This window comes from Aspergillus sclerotioniger, assembly GCF_003184525.1.
Source record: "Aspergillus sclerotioniger CBS 115572 chromosome Unknown BO94scaffold_4, whole genome shotgun sequence".
Taxonomy (NCBI): Eukaryota; Fungi; Ascomycota; class Eurotiomycetes; order Eurotiales; family Aspergillaceae; genus Aspergillus; species Aspergillus sclerotioniger.
Genome location: NW_020290994.1, coordinates 216,449 through 237,242, shown reverse-complemented (window position 1 = coordinate 237,242; position 20,794 = coordinate 216,449). Strand labels below are relative to the sequence as shown.

Here is a 20,794-nt window from a genome sequence, read left to right as displayed (position 1 = left end):
AACAGAAGAAGAGAAGTAAGGCCAGATAGTGCCGCGCAGCTATCCATAAGTAAGTGCGGACAAGTATTGTTGCTAAGCTTTACCAAAACATATGGTTACTTAAAGACAGTGTTATTGAGCACGAAGAACAGAACTAACTAAGTACGTGAAGGAGTGTCCTTATATATCCTGCCCTTTGTATACCATATCGTATACCATCCCGTATACCACGGGCATATACCATATACCCGACCATATACCCTTTCGTATACCCGCAGTCACGTGACGCGTGACACGTAGCGGCTCAGTTCGGGTTCTGCCTGATAAGAGTTGCACCTCTCCGGGTGTAGCCCTTCTGCCTGACGTAACCGCCTCACTAGTCCCTTTAGCTAGCAGGGGTTCGTAACAAAACTAAATAATCTATAGAAAGATTGAGAACACTATAAAAGCCTAACACACCAAGTATCAGAGATAACTTAAAGAAAAATAATATTTTAAGTATTATTATACAAGTAATAGCAGTAATCAAGCCATTATAGAGAGATTAGCTCAAGACATTATCAGAATAAGTACTAACAATAACAGAAAAGTACTGAGAGTATATGTCAAACCCTAGGATCGCTTCTCCCTGTTCCTGTTAGCTTAGCTCCCGTTCCAATACGTACCTTTGAACTGAATCAAGATAAGTCAGGTCGATGACTATCTAAAGATGACTGATCTGAACAAGAGAAGAGAAGTAAGGCCAGATAATGCTGTGCAGCTATCCGTAAGTAAGTACAGACAAGTATTGTTGTTAAGCTTTACCAAAACATATGGTTACTTAAAGATAATTGGATTAAGCACGAAGAACAGAACTAACTAAGTATATAAAGAAGTATCCTTATATATCCTATTTCTTGTATACCATATCATATATCATCGGGTCTACCGTATACCCGTGTGGTAGTTATAGACCATGATGGTATGCCGTATACCACATGCTTGTCCGTATACCATGGTCATGTGACATATGACACGTGATGACTCAGCTCAGGACTTTACCTGATAAGAGTGGTCGTCCGTCCGGGCGTAGCCTTCTGCCTGACGTACCCGCTTTGCTAGTCGTTCAGCTAACAGGGGTCTGTAACACTCAGCTTGCCGCTGTGTCAGACAATTCTAGTCTGACTTAGTTAGTTAGTTCCTCGTTTTTCTAGGCAAACTTTAACCTATCTATTAGTGATACTGCTCCATAAGCTGGTAATAGCCTGTCAAATTCTTGATAAGTTTTCATATGTTTTCTAAGATATCATATTCTTCCTATTTTACCAGATATTATGACTGGCTGCTAATCTTCTTATAGTCTAGTGTCAAACCCTAGGATCGCTTCTCCCTGTTCCTGTTAGCTTAGCTGTCGTTCCGATACGTACCTTTGAACTAGGTCAAGGTAAGTCAGGTCGATGACTATCCAAAGAGAACTGGTCCTGAACAGAAGAAGAGAAGTAAGGCCAGATAATGCTGTGTAGCTATCTGTAAGTAAGTGCAGACGAGTGTTGTCACTAAGCTTTACCAAAACATATGGACTTAAAGACAGTGTTATTAAGCACGAAGAACAGAACTAGCTAAGTACATGAAAAAGTGTCCTTATATCCTATCCTTCGGTATGGTGCTGCCATGCTATATTATATTACTGATATCCTATAGCGTGTCGGTAACATTCCTAGCGTAGTGCTGACATCCTATAGCATGTCGGTGACATCCCTATTGTAGTCACGTGCTGTGTGACCGTTCCCGTTCATCAGTTACTCGTATCAAGGCTTTACTCGATAAGAGCCCTTGTTCTTTTCCGGGTGTGGCCTTCTGCCTGACGTGTCCGCCTTACTAGTTCGTTCAGCTAGCAGGGGTCCGTAACAGAGATCCCGCATACTGACAGACTCAGTTAACGTATCCGGTAAGCGAGCGCCGCACGTAAGCGAGCGCCGCACCTCCTAAATTTTGATCGCGGTCAAACACCTCGCTCATTTCAACCACAAACCATGCCTCCAAAAGCGCGTCAAAATCCAAGAGATTTAATCAAAAAGGAAGGAAGAGTCCTACTAACAGTCTCTGCTGTAAAAAATTCAGAAATTTGCAGTATTCGTGAAGCAGCTCGTGTTTATAATGTTACTGAGAGAACTATCCGCAGACAACTTCATGGTATTACTACACGTGCAGAAATACGCGCTAATAATCATAAAATGACTTAAAATAAAGAGAAATCGCTCGTACAATGGATTCTATCGCTAGATCGACGTGGAGCGCCTCCCCGACCCTCTCATATATAAGAAATGGCCAATATTCTACTCGCTCAGCGTGGTATTACACCAATCTAATCAGTCGGGGAGAAATGGGTATATAACTTTATTAAACAACAAGATTACTTGGAAACTTGCTATACTTGATGTTATGATTATCAGCGCGCTAAATGCGAAGATTCTAAAGTTATTAGGAAGTGGTTTGATCGCGTACAAATCACTATAATGCAACACAGGATCGCACAAGAAGATATCTATAATTTTGACGAAACTGGCTTCGCTATGGGCTTAGTAGCTACTACTCAAGTAGTTACTAGAGCTGATTACTACGGAAAGGCCTCTCTTGTATAATCAGACAATCGAGAATGGGTTACTTCAATCAAGTGTATTAACTCTACCAGTTGGGCGCTTCCTCCATATGTGATCTTTAAAGGAAAGGTCTATATAAAGGATTGGTATCAAGATATCAAACTTCCACGCGATAGCAGGATTAAGGTTAGTCCTACTGGATGGACTACGGACGAGATAGGCCTTCGCTGGCTTCAAAACCTCTTTATTCCTGCTATTACTAGTCGTACAACTGGGGGATATCATCTTCTAATTCTCGACGGCCATAGCAGCCATCTTATACCTCAATTCAACCAGATATGCAGTGAGAATAATATTATTCCTATCTATATACCTGTACATTCATCACATCTACTACAGTCTCTAGATGTTGGCTGCTTCTCACCTTTAAAGCGGGCGTACGGTAGCTTAGTAGAGAAGCAGGCACGCTTAGGAATCAACTATATTGACAAGCTTGATTTCCTAGAGGCCTTTCCACAAGCTCGCAAACGCGCTTTTCAAACAGATACTATTCAGAATAGCTTCACAGGTGCTGGCCTAGTTCCATTCAATCCAGACAGGGTACTCAGTCAGCTGAATATTCAGCTAAAGACCCCTACGCCACCAGGCAGTCGATCAACCAATACAGCTCCAAAAACGCCTTATACAACTAGGCAGCTTGAAAAGCAGGCATCTACTGTGAAGCAGCTACTTAGAGCGCGTACGCAGAGTCCTTTATCTTCGCTAGAGACGCGGTTTGATAAGCTTATTAAAGATCATGAATTACATCTTAATAAGCTTATTCTTGCACGTGAAGAAATCCATGAATTACGCGCTTCTAATGCAAAGAAGCTTTGAAAAAGGAAACACTCTACTAGGCAGCTAGCTCTTACAGAGGGACCAGCTATTCAGGAAGGCCTAGAGCAGTTCCAGCGTGAGAACGAGGTTAATGAAGCTCAAAATACACTTCCCCTAGATCCTGCACTTCCTGCAGATAGGCCACGCGTACGAGCGCCCCCGCGCTGCAGTGATTGTCATATTCTAGGACATAGGCGATTACAATGTCCTAATCGAGTTCCTAATTAATTTTTAGATAGAAATGCAATTACTTTGTTAATAATGGCCCTAGAATTTCACCTATATATAATAATCGGGTAGAGGTGCGGCGCTCGCTTACCGGATACGTTAAGTGAATTTATTACTACTAGCTGACTTATCCCGCTGCATATAAAACCCTGAAAATCCCTGGGTTCCTATTCTTAATATTAACTATTTCTTCTTGTATCTAGAAGTGTCGTTCTTTAAAACACACGGGCTTGGTTTTTAATATTAGGAATAATTTATTTTTTATAATACAGAGACTGGCTGTGTATTGAATGGAATAGAATGAGACGGCCGTTCAACACAAAATGAGGTCGTATTGGTGCTAACTACTCTAGAACTTCAAACGTGAGGAAAAAACAGAAACACGAAGTGTTGTGGGCCTCGCTTCCTACAACACTGGCGACATCAAGGCAAACAGGAGAAACAGCGTGACGTAAGCGTCACGTGACTGGTGAGTCCGCTGCCGTCACATCCAGACAGCAGTATTATTCTTTTAGCTAGATAATAGTATTATCTGTAGTCACAGTATTCCCGCTAATAATATCTTACAGAGAGAGAAGAATCTATCACTATCTAGATACATGGATATCATCTTTTAAAGCTATGAGTGAAGGATTAAAGATTATCAGACCATCTCTAGATAGATTTATCAGATCTGTTACCGGTAGAATATATTACAGTAAAGTATATAAGAAAGAGTTATTTACTATATAATAAGGATATATAGAGTCTTAGTCCAGCACAGTATTATCACGCGGTTACTATTAATAGAAATAATATAATATTTATCATCTCCAAGCATAAGGAGAAGAAGCTTGCCGCTGATGGCTGATTTATTAACAATAAGAAGATTCTATTATTAGTTTTACAAGTACTTGACCGGCCGGAGCCAGTAACTCCAGTCAAACACCTGTAAAATCATTCTATTTTGTTGGAGGAGCTATGAGCAGTTTGTTATGTTTAATCTATAGATGTGTGGCTTGACTTAAGACTTATTTATGAATATTACTTATATGGCTATGAGTAGGGCTTCTCAAGAAAAAGAAAGGAATAGAAAGCATTATTTATATCAGGATATAGGATATGAACACTATATTATGTAGACTGCTATATTTATTTTATTATATGACTGAGTTTCTATTTACTAGTCTATGTGTATCTATTCAACTTAGGATTATTAGATTAAGAAGCCTATTTTGAGAGAGTATCCTTCTTATAAGGACTTTCTTGTGAGGGAATACACTATGAGAGCCTAGACTTAGAATAGATAACCAGCCAAGAGGGATAAGGTCATGTGTTTAGCCCCCCGAGACCACCCTGGTAACAAAACCACGCAATCAAGATCTTAGCGCTCACATTCCCTCACACAGAGTCCGCTAGATTAGCTGGCAAAAAAACGGTTGGCTGCGGTGCGTTGCGTACCCAATTCCGCAGGCCTTTGGGCAAAAAAGGACAGCTTGTGATACCGCGAGACTGTAGGCAATGAGACCATTGCCTTCCCTGTTGTTATTCGCCATAATGGCGAAATGAATGGCTGTGGTGTGCTGCGGTGACTGCGGTACCGGACCCATATTCCGCAGACGCTTACTTCAATAGTACTAGTACTAGTCTGGAGTTTGGGCTGTAAAGTGATCGGCTCATCGGCTGAGTCGTTGCCTACAAGCGCACATGATCAACCAGCTGGGAGTGGTGTTTTGGCACTCTTTAAATTGCATTGCTAAGGACTCTTCTGATCTTCCACCACCTTTAAAAAAATTTTCCTTTCCCACTAACGTAATCGGTAAGCGAGTGGCCACGGCAAGCGAGTGGCCACCCGCGCGCGTCAGTTTCGTGTTTTTCAATTTGAAGCAATTCAACCACCAACAATTCCACCAAATATGCCTCGATCGTCAAATTCTTTGGTGGAACAAGAGGGCCGTATCTGCCTCGCTATTGAGGCTATTCAAAATGGTGAATTTTCGGTTATCAAGGAAGCTGTAAGCGTCTTCAACATTCCGCGTTCAACTCTGCGACGACGTTTTAATGGAGTCAAAGCACGGTCAGATACACGTGCTAACTTTATGAAATTGACTTTTCTTGAAGAGGAGGCTTTAAAAAATTGGATTCTCTTGCTTGTAAAGCGTGGACTTCATCCTCGGCCGTCATATGTTTGAAATATGGCAACAATCCTTCTCCAAAAATGTGACTCGGATTCCACAGTCTCCGTGGGTGAAAAATGGGTATATAACTTTGTCAAACGTATACTGGAATTAAAGAATCAATTTTCTCGAAGATATCATATCCAATGTGCGAAATGCGAAGATCCAAAGCTTTTGACTGAGTGGTTCAACCGTGTTAAAGCTGCAAAGAAAGAATATGGTATTCTTGATCAAGATATCTGGAACTTTGATGAAACTGGCTTTGTTATGAGAATGGTAGCCACAGCCCGTGTAGTTACACGGTCTGACTGCGTGGGCAAGCCTTTTCTTATGCAGCCAGAAAATCGAGAATGGGTGACTTCAATTAAGTGTATTAACGCTGCCGGTGTGGTGTTGTCACCGTACTTGATTCTTAAGGGAAAAGTTCATATAGAGGCATGGTATCAAGGCCTTCTTCTCTCTGATTGGTGTATCAATCTATCACCAAACGGTTGGACTTTTAATGATATCGGTTTACATTGGCTTTGTAAACACTTTATTCCTTCCACCAAGGATCGGCGGATTGGGCAATATAGCCTCTTGATTCTTGACGGACATGACTCTCATTTGACTGCGGAATTTGACAATATATATAGTTAAAACGGCGTTATTCCTATCTGTATGCCTCCGCATTCTTCACATCTTTGTCAACCGCTTGACGTTGCTTGCTTTGCACTGTTAAAACGAGCGTACAGAAGCTTGGTAGAACGGTTGATCTGCCAGGGCATCCACCATATTGATAAGGTTGATTTTTTGGATACGTACCCAGAAGCATGTTCTCTTGTCTTTAAAGAACCAACTATACGCAACGCCTTTAAGGCTTCAGGATTGGTTCCATTCCAGCCGGACGAGGTTCTTGGTAGGCTGGTTATACAGCTCCGTGAGCCTACTCTAACCGGCAGTATTACTACTACATTAACAGTGCCAAAAACGCCCAAGAATACAAAGCAATTACGGAGGCATGAAACTATAATTGAAAGGCTTCTTTGTGAACGTACAATCAGCCCGTCCTCGCAGATGAAAGCAGTGTTATCCTATATTGTAAAAGGATGCGAAATCGCCTTCAACCGGGCTGCCTTGCTTGAGCAGGAAGTTGATGAATTACGAACTGGATTGGAGAGGCAAAATACCAAGAACAAGAGGTCTCATCGCCAGATGGCTGGTCTAAATGGCCTCACCGTTGACGAGGCCAAAAACGCGTTTAAAAGAATTTATGAAGCTGATCAAGTTGGTGGAAGTCAGCTTGAAGAATCAGCTGCTGGCGAGGAATAACCTCGCCGCCGGGCACCACCTCGCTGCAGCGAGTGTGGAACAATTGGGCATATAAGAACAAGGTGTCCTACACGTCAAAACACCAAATAAACACGTTATTTTGTTGATATATAGTATATAAAAGCTTCATCTTTTCATGGAAGGCTGTTTTGGTGGACGCGGGTGGCCACTCGCTTGCCGTGGCCACTCGCTTACCGATTACGTTATCTAGTTGCCTTAATAATCAATCCATAGACTTTCTAATTGATTTTTGTTTCACTTCTTAAATATATATTATTACAAAAACATGGCTTTCTATAATCCAAGAGATGCAACAAAAACGTCGGAACTGGACCCGCACTATTGAAAAAGCCAAAAGATCATACTGGAAACATTTTCTGGATACAGCTGGAGAAGAGAAACTGTGGAAGGCTGCCACCTATATAAAACCGCGAGAAGGCTGGGGGTGTGTTCCGGCCTTATATGTCAACACTCACGAATTAATAGAGAATAAAGATAAGGTATAGGCTTTCCTGGACCCCTTTTTCCCCAAAATAGATGATCTAGACGAAGTACCACTAGTTAAGGTCCTAATAGAGCTTTTTTGGCCACCAATTACTAAACTGGAAATCTAGAGATCTCTTAGATTAGCCAAAAGCTCTACGGCATCCGGCGAGGATGGCCTACCCACCCTTATATGGAAAAACCTCTAGAGTTTCCTAAAACAGCTTATTACTAGAATTTTCACAGCATTAATTAATCTCAGATACCACCCTAGTCGATGGTGGCGAGTAAATATTGTGGTATTATGGAAACCTAGGAAGCCAGACTACTCTATCTTAAGAGCCTATCGCCCGATATCACTCCTTAATATACTAGGTAAACTTCTCGAGGCAGTTATAGCGCGATGACTGTTGTACCTTGCTGAAAAGCATGATCTTCTACCTGCTACATAGTTTGGAGGAAGACCAGGCAGAATCATGGAACAGGCCCTGTTGGTCCTCTCCAACGCGATTGACCGAGCTTGGTATAAGAATAAAATTGTGATATTCATCGCGTTTGACCCAAAAGGAGCCTTTAACGGGGTTAACAAAACAAGCCTCGACACCCGCCTCCGGGTAAGAGGAATCCTAAGTGTGGCAAGAAAATGGATCGCGAGCTTTATGAGTGACCGCCATGCGAGTATAGGGTTTGATGACTTTCGAACGGAGGTTGTACTGCTAGCCAACGCGGGATTAGCACAGGGCTTATCCCTCTCATCTATTCTGTTCGCGTTCTTTAACTCCGACCTGGTTGACCAACCCGTCATCTTTCACGGTGGTGTTTCTGTCTTTATTGATGACTACTTTTGCTGGCGGGTAGGCCGCATAACTGAGGAGAATTTAGCCAAGATCTAGTCTGAGGACATCTCCTGCATTGAAACATGGGTGCGGCAGACAAGCTCCTGCTTTGCTGCTGAGAAGACAGAACTTATCTATTTAATTAGGAAAAAGAGCGAATAACTACAAGGCTAAGTGGTTATGAACGGGGAAACAGTCAAACTTTTGCCCGTTGCCAAGCTACTGGGTGTGGTATTCGACCATGAGATGTGGTGGAAAGAGCATGTTCAGCAAGCCATTAAACGGGCCACCAAAGTGACTATTGCAATGATTGGGCTACGGTATCTATGCCCAGAGCAGATGCGCCAGACCTATTAAGCATGTGTGACACCAATTGTGGACTACGCGTTGACGGTCTGGCATAACCCCTTACGGGATAAAACGCACTTATGACACCTGAATACAGTGCAAAGAACCTCTTTAATCCGGATCCTGTCGGTGTTTAGGACAGTGGCAACAGCAATCCTAGAGTGGAAGCACACATCCTTCCAACATATCTCTGCCTCCGCCACCGAACCTAGAACACTATTGCAAAACTTCATACTCTTCTTTGCCATCACCCTATCTGGAGCGTGCTTTCACGAGCCCAGAAGCGGAGAAATAATACTGTAACATTTGCTTGATTCCCACTAGCGGAAGTACTAAAAACCATGGAACTAGAAAGATTAAATAGACTGGAGATTATCGGCACATGCCCACTACTGCCTTGGCGATTGGACCCTTTTATAGAGATTGAGATAGGATCAGACCGAGAATCAGCTCGGGAGTGAGCGGAAGCCATGTGGACTACATCAGATATTGTTGTCTTCTCCGATGGATCCGGACGTGAAGGCCACCTTGGTGCTGCTGCGGTGGCACTCAACAGCAACCTAAAGATCATTGAATCCCGACAGGTCCAGGTGGGACCAACGGATGGGTGGTCCGGACTTCCATGTAGCCGAGCTTGTTGGCATCTTCTATGCTATCAGCATAGTATTCAAAATCACCTATCATCATTTAAGAGGCTCAGCGGGCAGACAAATAAAAGCAACAATCCTTTGTGACTGCAGGTCAGCTCAGCGGGCAATCCAAAGTGTGAGGAATCAGTCTGGTCAGTGGATCGTTCACGCGATCCTCCAGGCCGTTACTGAAATCTAAGCTAAGGGAGTCGTGCTCCACCTCTAGTGGGTACCAGGGCATTGCAATAACCCAGGGAATGATACTGTAGATCGACTCGCTAAGAACGCTGCGTATCCTGGGAAAATCTATCCTTTCTGTCTGTTACTCTCTCGAGAGAGAGCGCGTATTTAAAGCGCCATCTTTACTCAGTGGGAGTAGGAATGGAGAGTATCTAGTAAAGGTGACCACCTAAAGAAGATGGATAACACCTTACTGGCGATCTATATCAGAAAGCGGTATGGCAGTCTATTCAGGAACCAGGCGTACCTGTTAACGCAGTTGCGCACGGGCCATAATTGGCTAGTTAGCCACGCTAAACCCTTTGGCTTCCGCGAGGATGACTGGTGCGCGTGCGGCGCATAAGAGACAGTTATCTATGTGCTGGTGGACTGTCTAAGATTGAAGGAACCGTGAAGGAAGTTGAGGAGAGAAATAGGAGACGCATTCAGTACTGTCTCGAGTCTGCTGGGAGGCTCAACCGAAGGTAAGAAAGGTAATCCAGACATCATCTCGCGGGCTAGAACAGTCAAGGCTGTGCTAGACTTTGCTGAGGCGTCACAACGGTTTCGGAGTCATGCGCCAGAGGGGTAGCCTAACACAGGGAACGGCAATTAGGCCAGAAAAGGCTGCGACGAGGCTCTAATTTCGTTTTTAGGAAGTGGTACGATTTACATGTACATACAAGTTTATATATAGTTGAAGTAGCCTGCATATCGCTTACTTTGCGAGGAGTCGGGGTAAATGAAATCAACCAACCAACCAACCAACCAACCAACCAACCAACCAACCAACCAACCAGTGTGTATCATTCATGGTAGAGGATTTTGTGTGTTAGATACAGGGAGGCTGGTAGCCAGGTAAATATACATGTGTACATGTGCCCCCAGCCTGGGTGAACCATGGGCAAGCCCAGGATGTGAAACCCCAAACCGCGGCTTGGTGAGGTCTAATCTTGGTGCGCCTTCCAATTGGTCTCCTGTATGCTCTGCACATTCAGATGATACAGTACTTGACAGATTAATCAAAATTAATCAAAGTTAATTAAAGTCCATATCAGACTGGTTTCTCTTTAGTAACAACTACCGTCGGCTGGAAACGGCATGGTGATTCCATCCCTGTGTTGTAGTACTCTGGGCTGTCTGCGCGTGGTTATTACAGGAAGGAAAAAGCGATTATCGTGAGGGGTAACGGATGCGTCGCCACATTCGTCAGGATGACTGTAACAATATGCTTCATGACAAAACACAGCTTCAACCAAGCGGTAAATCTGGTCCAACTATTGGCCAAGGCTGTGAGAAGTGGATATTATGAAGCCACGCATCTGCAGGTAAATATGCAGGTTCCCTGTCAGTATAGGCCTCGGCCAATTGCGAAAGCAGTGGAAACTCAGATATGCGCGGCCAAATGGCCTCAATCACATTATCCCGACCGCCCCTCGAGGATAAAATCCCATAATTTCCCGCACTTTGACAGCATCGATAAGCTACATATTGCGAAACGCATGACTTTTGCCTACATCGGAGGTATACGCAAGTAAACTCGAAGCGCTCATTTGTTTACATCGTCGAAGCTATCTTTCTTGACTTGTCAACCTTGATTTTAACCCCAACCTTTACAATGGTGAGTGCCGGAGCGACAATCCCTGCTGCTGTAACGGCAGTAGCCTCTGTCGCAGCCACAACTAATGCCCTGCAGGCGCAATATCATGCGGAATCCGTAGCTGTGACGCCGCCTGCTACGGGCATCATCATGACTCCCAGCTATGCCCGAACGATTGCGCAGATGGCTTATATCTGGGGCTGGCCGATGGTGAACATGCTCAATCGCGAAGCCAGCGTCACGCAAGCCCCGCGGCCCGGCCTGCTCGATGGTATCTTACCTGTCGCGCCGCGCGGCCAAGTTGGCATGCTGCATGATTACATCGAGCCGGCAGAGACTTTTGTCACCTGTCCCAACCAGGACGTCGTCTATGGGCTTGGCTTCTTCTCGCTCGACGAGCAGCCGGTCATTGCACAGGTGCCTGACTTTGGCGACCGCTTCTGGGTCTACGCCCTCTATGACGCACGCACCGACCAGTTCGGCCAGCTCGGCAAGCCTTACAACACGAAGCCCGGATTCTATCTGCTAGTGGGCCCGAGGTGGAACGGTCTAAAGCCGGATGGCGTTCGCGAGGTGATTCGGTGTTCCACACCTCTCGCCAATGCTATCCCGCGCATCTTTCAGAATGATACGCCCGAAGATAAAGAAGCGATCCAGAAGGTAATTAACAGCGTCGTTTTTTATCCGCTGGAGGATTTCACCGGCAAAATGAAGACGATCGAATGGGCGAACCTGGAGGACATTCCCGGCCCTGGAGGCGACGGTGGCGACGGCGAGACCAAGTGGGTGATCCCCGAGCAGTTCTTTGATCAGCTCCCTGACGTGCTCAACACGGTCGAGCCTCTGCAAGGTGAAGAGGCGCTGTATGGACAGTTCCGTCTGCTGCTCGATGCAGCGGCCAAGGATCCCGAACTGAAAAAGGTAGTGGTTGCGACTGCGGTCGAAGCCGAGGACAGGGTCATTCCCCCGTTCTTCGAGTGGAAGCACAATGGACGTCCGGCCGGCAACAGCTGGAATCGCTCGACGAACAACGCGCAGTTTGGCGTAGACTACTTCAACCGGACAGGCACCTCAAAGTCGAACATGTTCGACAATAGGCCGACAGAGACGCAGTACTTCTATACTGATTTTGACAGCGTGGGCGGTGAGCTGGAGGGCAGCAGCAGTTATGAAATCATATTTGCTGCGGGAGAAGAACCTCCCGTCGACGGGTTCTGGTCGCTGACGCTCTACAACGACAAGCACCTGTTCCACGCAAATGACCTCAAGCGCTATTCGTTGGGCACTAAAAGCAAGACGCTTCAGCGCAACGCCGATGGCTCGCTCACCCTCTACACGGGCGCGAAGTCGCCGGGCGGGGAGAAGGAAAGCAACTGGCTTCCGGCCCCCGATGGGCGGTTCTCGCTCTATATCCGTGCCTACTGGGGCCAGGAAGGGATCCTTGACGACTCCTGGACGCCGCCTATTATTCGCAAAGTGGAGTAACGGGAGAGCGGACATTGAAGTTGAGCGCTGACGTTCTAGGGAGGAGATATTTCGTGATGAAAATCCCTTAATATAATCATTCTGCTAGTCGTCAATATTATGCTCATTGACAGCGGTCTATTCTCTTTTTCCAGTGCTATGGCATAATCACAGTCGATACTCGCGACATTGCTTTGGCTTTTTGGAAGGATGTACTGATATAAGACCCAGCAGGCTCATTGCCTCCATCCAGTGAAGAAAATGCTTCTGGAGGAATAATCGTGTCTGTTCTATTTCAAAAGATGAGGCCCGGGATTTTATGACATGATGTATCCAGTACCGACAGGAGTATTGCAATTCTGGTGGTAGATAATGACGGATATCGAGAGGGTTGACGTCTGCCCTGAGCACTCCATGGTCGATGAGATTGCAGATATCTCTGATCCATAATGCTCTAAAGGAGGAAGGGCTCCCTCCGACTTCTCTATATTTCTATTGGCCCAATCTAGCCCCACCTGCTGAGCTCCACGCACCATGTCCTAGAATTGCCACACGCGCCCACGCGACGCGTTCATCAGTCTAATTAAAAATACCGCGATTCAGCTTTTGTTGACGATACCTATCGCTAACGTAAACCACAAGCGAGCCGCGAATCTAAGCGAGCCGCGGATCCTTTGCTATAGCCACCATTACTTAAAGCTTTTCAACCACCAACTTCATGAAATTTGATTAAATAAATATATGAAAAAGTAGCTATTTACTAGAGCAGTTCTGAATTATATGTCCAACTGTTCCACAGCCACTGCAGCGTTGCGGAGCCCGTCGACGAGGTACAGGAGTAGATTGTTCAGGTTGCTCAATAAGCTGCGTATTTAGCTGCTGAACGTGATTTTGGCCTTCCTGTACAGATAAAAGGGTATCATCTCCTAGTAGAGCACGCCTTCTTGATTTCTTTTTATATTTTCGCTCATTTTCAGCCCGTAAAATCTTGATTTCTTACTGTAAAAGAAGATTTGTTTGTATAGCCATTTGAGCAGCTTTCTCAAGATGTTGAATATGAGCAACTTGACTGCTAGAAAGCTTTTGTTTAGTATTAAGACTACTCTGCAGGCTGCGTACTTTTCGATCTAGCTGGCGAGTATTTTATGGGGTCTGGAAAGCAGACGAAATTGATCCTTCAACTAGTGATGGTGCAGATGTAGGCGTACGTAGTTGAAAGGTAAGCTTGGAAAGAACACGCTCTTAATCAAATGGCTTAAGCCCTGCTCCTGCAAAGCCACTGCAGATATTTATAGAAGTAAAGACTTAAGCCCATATATCTGGATATAATGATAAAAAGTCTTCTTTATTAATATAATTATTGCCTTTAATTACACGCCCTTCAAGAAGCTTCCCGTACACTTTTTTAAGCGGGTTAAAAATACCTATATCAAGCGGTTGAAGAAGGTGCGAAGCGTGGGCAGGTATATAAAAACATATTATTATATTCTGTTTATAAAGATTATCAAATTCAGCAGTCAAATGACTACTATGGCCGTCCAGAATAAGTAGGTGTTTTGCACCGGTCATATAGCGCTTAGAGAAGGGTTTAAAGACATTCTTTAGCCAAAGAAGACTTATTTTATCGGTGGTCCAGCCATTTTGACTTATTGCAATCCACCAGTCTCTAGCAAGCTTAGGTTCTTGAAACCAGGCAGCTTATTGGTTGCCTGCTTTAAGTATAATAACTGGTGGTATATGCACGCCTTTTGAACTGACTGTTTCAATAATTGTAACCTATTCATGATTACCCTGAATAACTCTGCATGGTCGCTCACTGCATTCTACTGTAGTAATAGCTTTAGTAGTTGAGCAGAGCCCTATTATAAAACCAGTTTTATTAAAATTCTAGATATTATCTTTGTGTATACCGTGTTCTTGAATAGTCTTCTGAACAGTTTGAAACCATGGTATTATAATCTTTAAATCTTCTTGTTTTGCACGTTAATATGTAATCCGTCTATTATATTATATCTATAGTTAAGGATGATGTTTAGTAAAATTATATGGCCAGTTAGATCTAATAATTGCTGTATAATTTCGGAGACGTGCACGTAGTATTCCTGCCATTTTATATAGAAATTCAGGCTGTATTGAAAATCCTCGCATATCTGTATCTAATAATCGCTTAACAAGCGTTTCTTCTTCAAATTGAGTAAGTTTATGATTATTAGCGCGTATTTCTGATCGTGATGTTACACTGTTAAGTCAATTATATAGAATACTTTCAGGAATCGCAAAAACCTGTGCAGCACGTAATACCGATTTAATTTGACCCTTCTGATAAGCTGAAATAGCTATTTAGATATGTGATTCTTTAGAAGAAGGCATATTATATGTGGTGTTGAAGATATGACGCATTGAATAAAGAGGGTGGAATTTTGGTTAAAAATTCGCGGCTCGCTTAGATTCGCGGCTCGCTTGTGGTTTACGTTATCCAAAATCTTTAACGTAATCGGACACCGAGCCGGCGGCGGTCTGCCGCCGCCTCGCTGACTGCCTCGCTGGCCGCTTCCTGAGGCTATTCAACCACCAATGAAAGGCTATATTCATCAATTCTTGTTGTTTTCATGAGGGGATTGTAAACGATTGTGTCCTTCACTCCCACATATACTGCAGCGGGCTGGCCGGCGTGCCCTGGGCGGCCTTGGTGCTGCGGCCTGAATTGCTTCATCTTCTCGCGCCTGAGCTATATTAAAGCCCTCTTGGCCTGTCAAAGTGCCTCCATGCTGTATATAATGACGTAAGGCCTTTCCCTTCTCTTTTTTACTTGCTTGTATAGACTGGAACTGCTTAACTTGTTGTTGAAGCAGGACTGCGTTCTGTATAGACTGTTCCGCAGCCTTAATCACTTTCTTAATAACTTTGTGTGAAACCATTGATGCCAGGCCTTGATCTGCGAGTTCTTATAGTTCTTGTCTCTGCCTTCTAAGTTTACATAAGTTTGCAGGCATTTTCCCGAGATAGAAAGACTGATTAGAATGTGAGGATGTTGGTGGAGTTGGTGTTTTTAATTGAATCCGTAGCGTTGAAAGCACCTTTTGAGGATTTGAAGGAACGAGGCCGGTAGCACGGAATCCACTGAGTATATTCATATTGGAGAAGGCCTTGGCATGTACGCTGTGATATAGCTGTAAAAAATCAAGCTTAGTGATTGATTCCTCTCCATACCGAATAGCCTTAGATATATGCTGGCCATATAACTTCTTTAACGGCCCAAAGCAAGCGACATCAAGCGGCTGCAGTTTATGTGATGAATGGGCTGGCACGTATAAAGGAATAATTTTCTGTGCTGTACAGAATTGATCAAACTGCTGAGTTGCATGACTGCCGTGGCCGTCAAGAATCAACATGCGATACTCGCCAACAGTTTTTGAAGCTGTATACTGATCAAACACATTCTGAAGCCAGTCAAAACCAAGCTTATTGGTAGTTCAGCCATTTTCGCTGACACTCAGATGATAAGATCTTGGGCAGACTTTATACCATGTTGATTGATGATCCTGCGCTGCAAAGATAATCTGCGGTGGCAGTACTATTCCTGAGACTGAGATTGCAACAATCGAAGTCACCTATTCGTGATTTCCTGGCTGTATATACTTGGCACGCGATTCTCGTGTTTCTGAGCCACAGATTACATGAGCGGTTGAAGCAACTCCCATCTGAAATCCAGTCTCATCCATATTCTATATATCTTTATCAAGAATGCCATATCTCTGGACTGTATTGCGAACGAGGTTGAACTATCTCTTAATAAGATGAGGATCCTGTCAAACCCTAGGATCGCTTCCCTGTCCCGGTTAGCTTAGCTTCACTGGTATACGTACCGTCGAACTGAATCGAGGTGGTATCAGGCTGATGACTATCTAGGAACAACTGGTCTTGGACAAGAGAAGAGAAGTAGGGCCGAATAGTGCCGCGCAGCTATCCGTAAGTAAGTGCGGACGAGTGTTGTCACTAAGCTTTACCAAAACATATGGTTACTTAAAGACAGTGTTATTGAGCACGAAGAACAGAACTAGCTAAGTACATGAAGGAGTGTCCTTATATATCCTATTCTCCGTATACCATCCTATATACCATCGGGTCTGCCGTATACCCATGCGGTAGTCATAGACCATGATAGTATGCCGTATACTACATGCTTGTCTGTATACCATGTTCACGTGACGTGTGACACATGACGGCCCAGCTCGGGGTTCTACCCGATAAGAGTTGTCTTCTTTCCGGGCGTAGCCTTCTGCCTGACGTAACCGCCTCACTAGTCGTTTTAGCTAGCAGGGGTCTGTAACACACGTATTAAATTTAATATTAAGTTAGAGTCTTTTTAATATAGGGAATCATATAATTAAGATTTTTAATTAATGGTTATTACACGTAGAGAATAAGATTAAAGAATTTTAATCAAGAATTTTTATTAACTTTATTAATATTCTGATTCTGTAGAGATTTCTATATTCTATATGAAAATTAATTTATACGGAGATTTAAAATATAGAAAATAATAATAAGATAATAAAGATTAGAGTTAATCTTATTTGTAGTTACTTATTTTACTAAAAACAATAATTATTATATTATTATATTTTAAAGTAAAAAAGAATCTTTAAAAGTATTTTAATACCGGAATACTCGGATTGCTGGTAATTTAAATAAAGGAAGTCAGGCTTTAAGTTATATAAAAGAATAATATATAATTATATAAATAGAACAGTTAATTAAGAAATAGAAATTCTATTATATTAAAAGTTTTAAGTCTGTAAAGTTCTTAATAGCTTACTTAAAAAGTATTATAATCTTAAAGTAAAGACTGCTAAGTTAGATCTAATTATATAAATTAAGATTATTCAGAATTAAACTTAATATTTAGATAATAGCACGGGAGAACTACAGAGTAAGATAGTTAATTAAAGAAATATCTAAAAATAATTAAAAAAAAGAGACTTAATATATCTGTATAACTTCATGAATTCTTGATTTGAAATGTTAAAAAAATAATAAATTTATATATTATTTAATAAAGAACATGGTATACTAGTAAACAGGATTATATATGAATTATTAAGATAAGTAGTTTACAGGCAGCTGCTGCAGGCGGTTAGATAACTGCCGCAGCAAGGTTAGTGTGTCAAACATTTAGTCAGTCCCAAATAAATCTCTTGCTTGGCAATCTTTTGAACAGTAATGTGTGCTGCGACAGCGCCCACATCGCCGGGCTGGCGTTTTAAAACACATCACGCAACAGTCATCCGACACAATGTCTGATTGCATGACGTTTGGCAAGGCCGCCGTCGCACCAGGTTGTATCCATTTATTGAAAGAACCTCGATTGCGGTTTACAAGGTCGTTTGTTCTCTAAACGTATAGCGTCTGAGTTTGAGCACGGATCTCGAAATCGTACTTTAAGGCTAAGTGGTAAAGATGCTTAGCCCCTGAATTGCTCTCTTTCTATGGAGTTCTTAGAATCAGACATCTCCTTACCTAACAGATTGGACCTGCTCACCAGTGTTTAACATATAGGTCCAATTCCATGTGCGGGAGAATCCCCAGCGGAGTATGCCGCCGGGTTAGGTGATTGTACTTGGGGGTACAGGTGACTACCAAACATACCTAAGACAGGATCCATTCTATGTGAATATCGACGCTAGTTGAAAGCAACATAACCTTCCTGCCCCCACTCATTCCCTCCTTCTCACCAACTCAAACCCAAATCTCGGCACTATATCAATCTGCATAAAGTCCACATGACACGCCACGCGCTGGCACCTCATCTCCACCACTAGACTCTCCGCCTCGCTGGGACAGGCGAACTCCAGTGTTGTGCTGTTCGGCGTAGCTGTGAGGTCTAGCACGCCGAGCAGCTCTCCGCGCACAGGAAGGGTTGAATACGATAAGGTGTCATAGTCGAGCCCGTCCATACTGGAAGAGTCGGTGGCCGAGGGTGCGATAAGCTGCCAGACTTCGATTTCCGTAACATCCCCCTTGGTTGTGAGGTCCTTGGCATGCGCAGAGAACTCGGGAGGCGGCTGCCAGGAGAGCCCGCAGGCGTTGGCGTCGGTGGAGGGGATGGGGAAGCGCATAATTGTCGAGTCCTTTTCTTGCTTGTCAGCAGCTGCACACAGAGTGGGAGACACAGAGAATAGGTGGATGGTTTATTGAGAAGGGGGGTAATACAGACCTCGACAGTTACATAGACCTGCACGCCCTGACCCCACACGGCATTTTTCAGCTTCCGGCTCACTCGTGCAATTCTATCCGGCCAAGAGCGATGGTAGACCTGAGGTGGGGGGATGAAACTCGCTGCCTTGTCCAATCCCAGCCTAGCGTCGCCATAGGGGAGGGCCTCGAGTTCAGAGTCAGAGAAGGGGTAGGCTCGGTACTTTGATAGTGTAGGAGGAAGGAGAGCGATGTTCACAGCTGATAGCAGCGCTAGGGCGAAAGAGAAGTAAAGCACGAGCTTGGGCAGCTGGGAGGGCTTGGATGGCGCGAGGGCGGGGAGGTTGTCTTCGGCTTCCAGCAAGGGAGCAGAGTGATCATCCTCGGAGGAGGAGCGCTTCTCAAGAGTTGCGCTGGAGCCCTCGCCATCGTCGTGTAGCGGAAGGGGCGCATACTGGGAAGAGCTGGACTTTGCTTTGGAGGAGGACATGGACATGGCGGAGGGGCGGTCAATGAGTAGCGCCGAGCGAGCGAGAGAAGAGAGAGAGAGAGGGCGCACCATGGGCGAAAGCAGATAATATTAAAGCACTAGGGCTACATTCCATCAGGAACTAGGCCCTTCAGCATGACCAAAAACTACTACTACTAGTACTACTACTAAACCCTAGACCCTGTGCCTTCATGCACCTATCAGATAAGCGCGCATCACAGGCGGGGACCGGCCGACCTCTTTAACCGTCCACGTGGCAGGTAGAAAGAGAACTTCTGAGCATGCCTCAACTTGCTGAATCTGACCTCTCTCAACCATGCCCCCCCTCCTCACCACCCTCCTAGTTGCCCTCAGCATCAGCATCAACCTCACATCCGCCGCGCACGCCGGCTTCCACGTCCAATTCCCATGGATGACCCGCGCCCCAAACCCCAACACCCGACCAGAGATAGACCAGTACAACCCTTTCTGCAGTAAGTTCCTTTCTGTCTCCAGTCTAGCAGCAGCATAGGCTGATACCGAGAAGGGGAGATAGTGCATAATCCCCAAAAATACGCCCGGCGCTCCCGCAGTTTCCTCTCGTTCTCCGGCCACCCGGGGGATCTTGTGACGGTCCTCTATGCCCAACATAGAGTGCCTAGAAAGAGAGATGACTTTCCCTACATCATCCTGCAGGATGTGCCCATCCAGCCTTCGGGGCAGCTGTGTGTGAACGTCACGATCCCATTTCAGACCGAGCCGGATGAGATGGGAGTCATGTACTTCGAGGCGAGGGATCCCAAGACGGGAAATGTAGAATATCATGTTAGTTGCTCTGGTTTTACGCATAGTAGAGTTGATGCTGATGCAAAGATAGTGCTCCGATGTTAAGATGGCTGATATGGAGGCTCTTCCTGAGGAGCATCCGGCTATGTGTGCGGCTAATAACGAGACGCTTATCCCCATGCCGGATGAGTATTTGTAGATGCGGGCTGGAGTGCTGGCATGTCCTGATTTTGTCATGTGTGGTTCAATTCTGAATGTGCAACTTTGTGTCCCTCTATCATCTTAATGTACAATGGCTCAACGCAATGGAATTCTATTAGCTTTGAATGAAGCAGATATTTAGCTTGCTAGCTCCTCTATTCGTTTTTTCTTTCTTTCCCTTTTTCCAGAGAAGAGAGCAATCGGGTCTTAGTCGCCAGGCTCTGGCAGGTCGTACACGGTGTAGAGAGACTGGACATAATACACATACGTGCAGAAAAATACTCGGGATACTGCTTGATATACTCTGTTTATGTACATGTATACTGCTATATAACGAGCGTGGTGAAAAGGACACACTCAAAGAGGGCGCGGGGTTGTTGGGTTGCCGCGCTCGTCTGTAGAATATGTTATAGACATTTTTAAAGCTCATTCCAT

At 44.4% G+C, this 20,794-nt stretch overlaps 3 protein-coding genes across 3 annotated transcripts; 2 read left to right on the top strand and 1 right to left on the bottom strand.

Moving 5' to 3' along the window:
* The first annotated feature begins 11,160 nt into the window (after positions 1-11,160).
* Positions 11,161-13,030, top strand: BO94DRAFT_531432 (DUF1254 domain-containing protein). Its single transcript, XM_025610897.1, has 2 exons — positions 11,161-11,265; positions 11,341-13,030. Exons 1-2 carry the CDS (start codon positions 11,263-11,265, stop codon positions 12,727-12,729), a joined length of 1,392 nt encoding a protein of 463 aa, XP_025471220.1. The 5' UTR covers positions 11,161-11,262; the 3' UTR covers positions 12,730-13,030.
* A 5,395-nt stretch (positions 13,031-18,425) lies between these two features.
* Positions 18,426-19,399, bottom strand: BO94DRAFT_457993 (uncharacterized protein; the record flags this gene model as incomplete). The annotated part of the gene is made up of 2 exons (XM_025607771.1): positions 18,426-18,839; positions 18,926-19,399. The coding sequence occupies 2 exons, from the start codon at positions 19,397-19,399 to the stop codon at positions 18,426-18,428; spliced, it is 888 nt and encodes a 295-aa protein (XP_025471219.1).
* A 310-nt stretch (positions 19,400-19,709) lies between these two features.
* On the top strand, positions 19,710-20,385 carry BO94DRAFT_508921 (uncharacterized protein; the record flags this gene model as incomplete). Its single annotated transcript, XM_025609683.1, has 3 exons — positions 19,710-19,866; positions 19,920-20,197; positions 20,250-20,385. 3 exons carry the CDS (start codon positions 19,710-19,712, stop codon positions 20,355-20,357), a joined length of 543 nt encoding a protein of 180 aa, XP_025471218.1. The 3' UTR covers positions 20,358-20,385.
* Between the last annotated feature and the right edge of the window lie 409 nt (positions 20,386-20,794).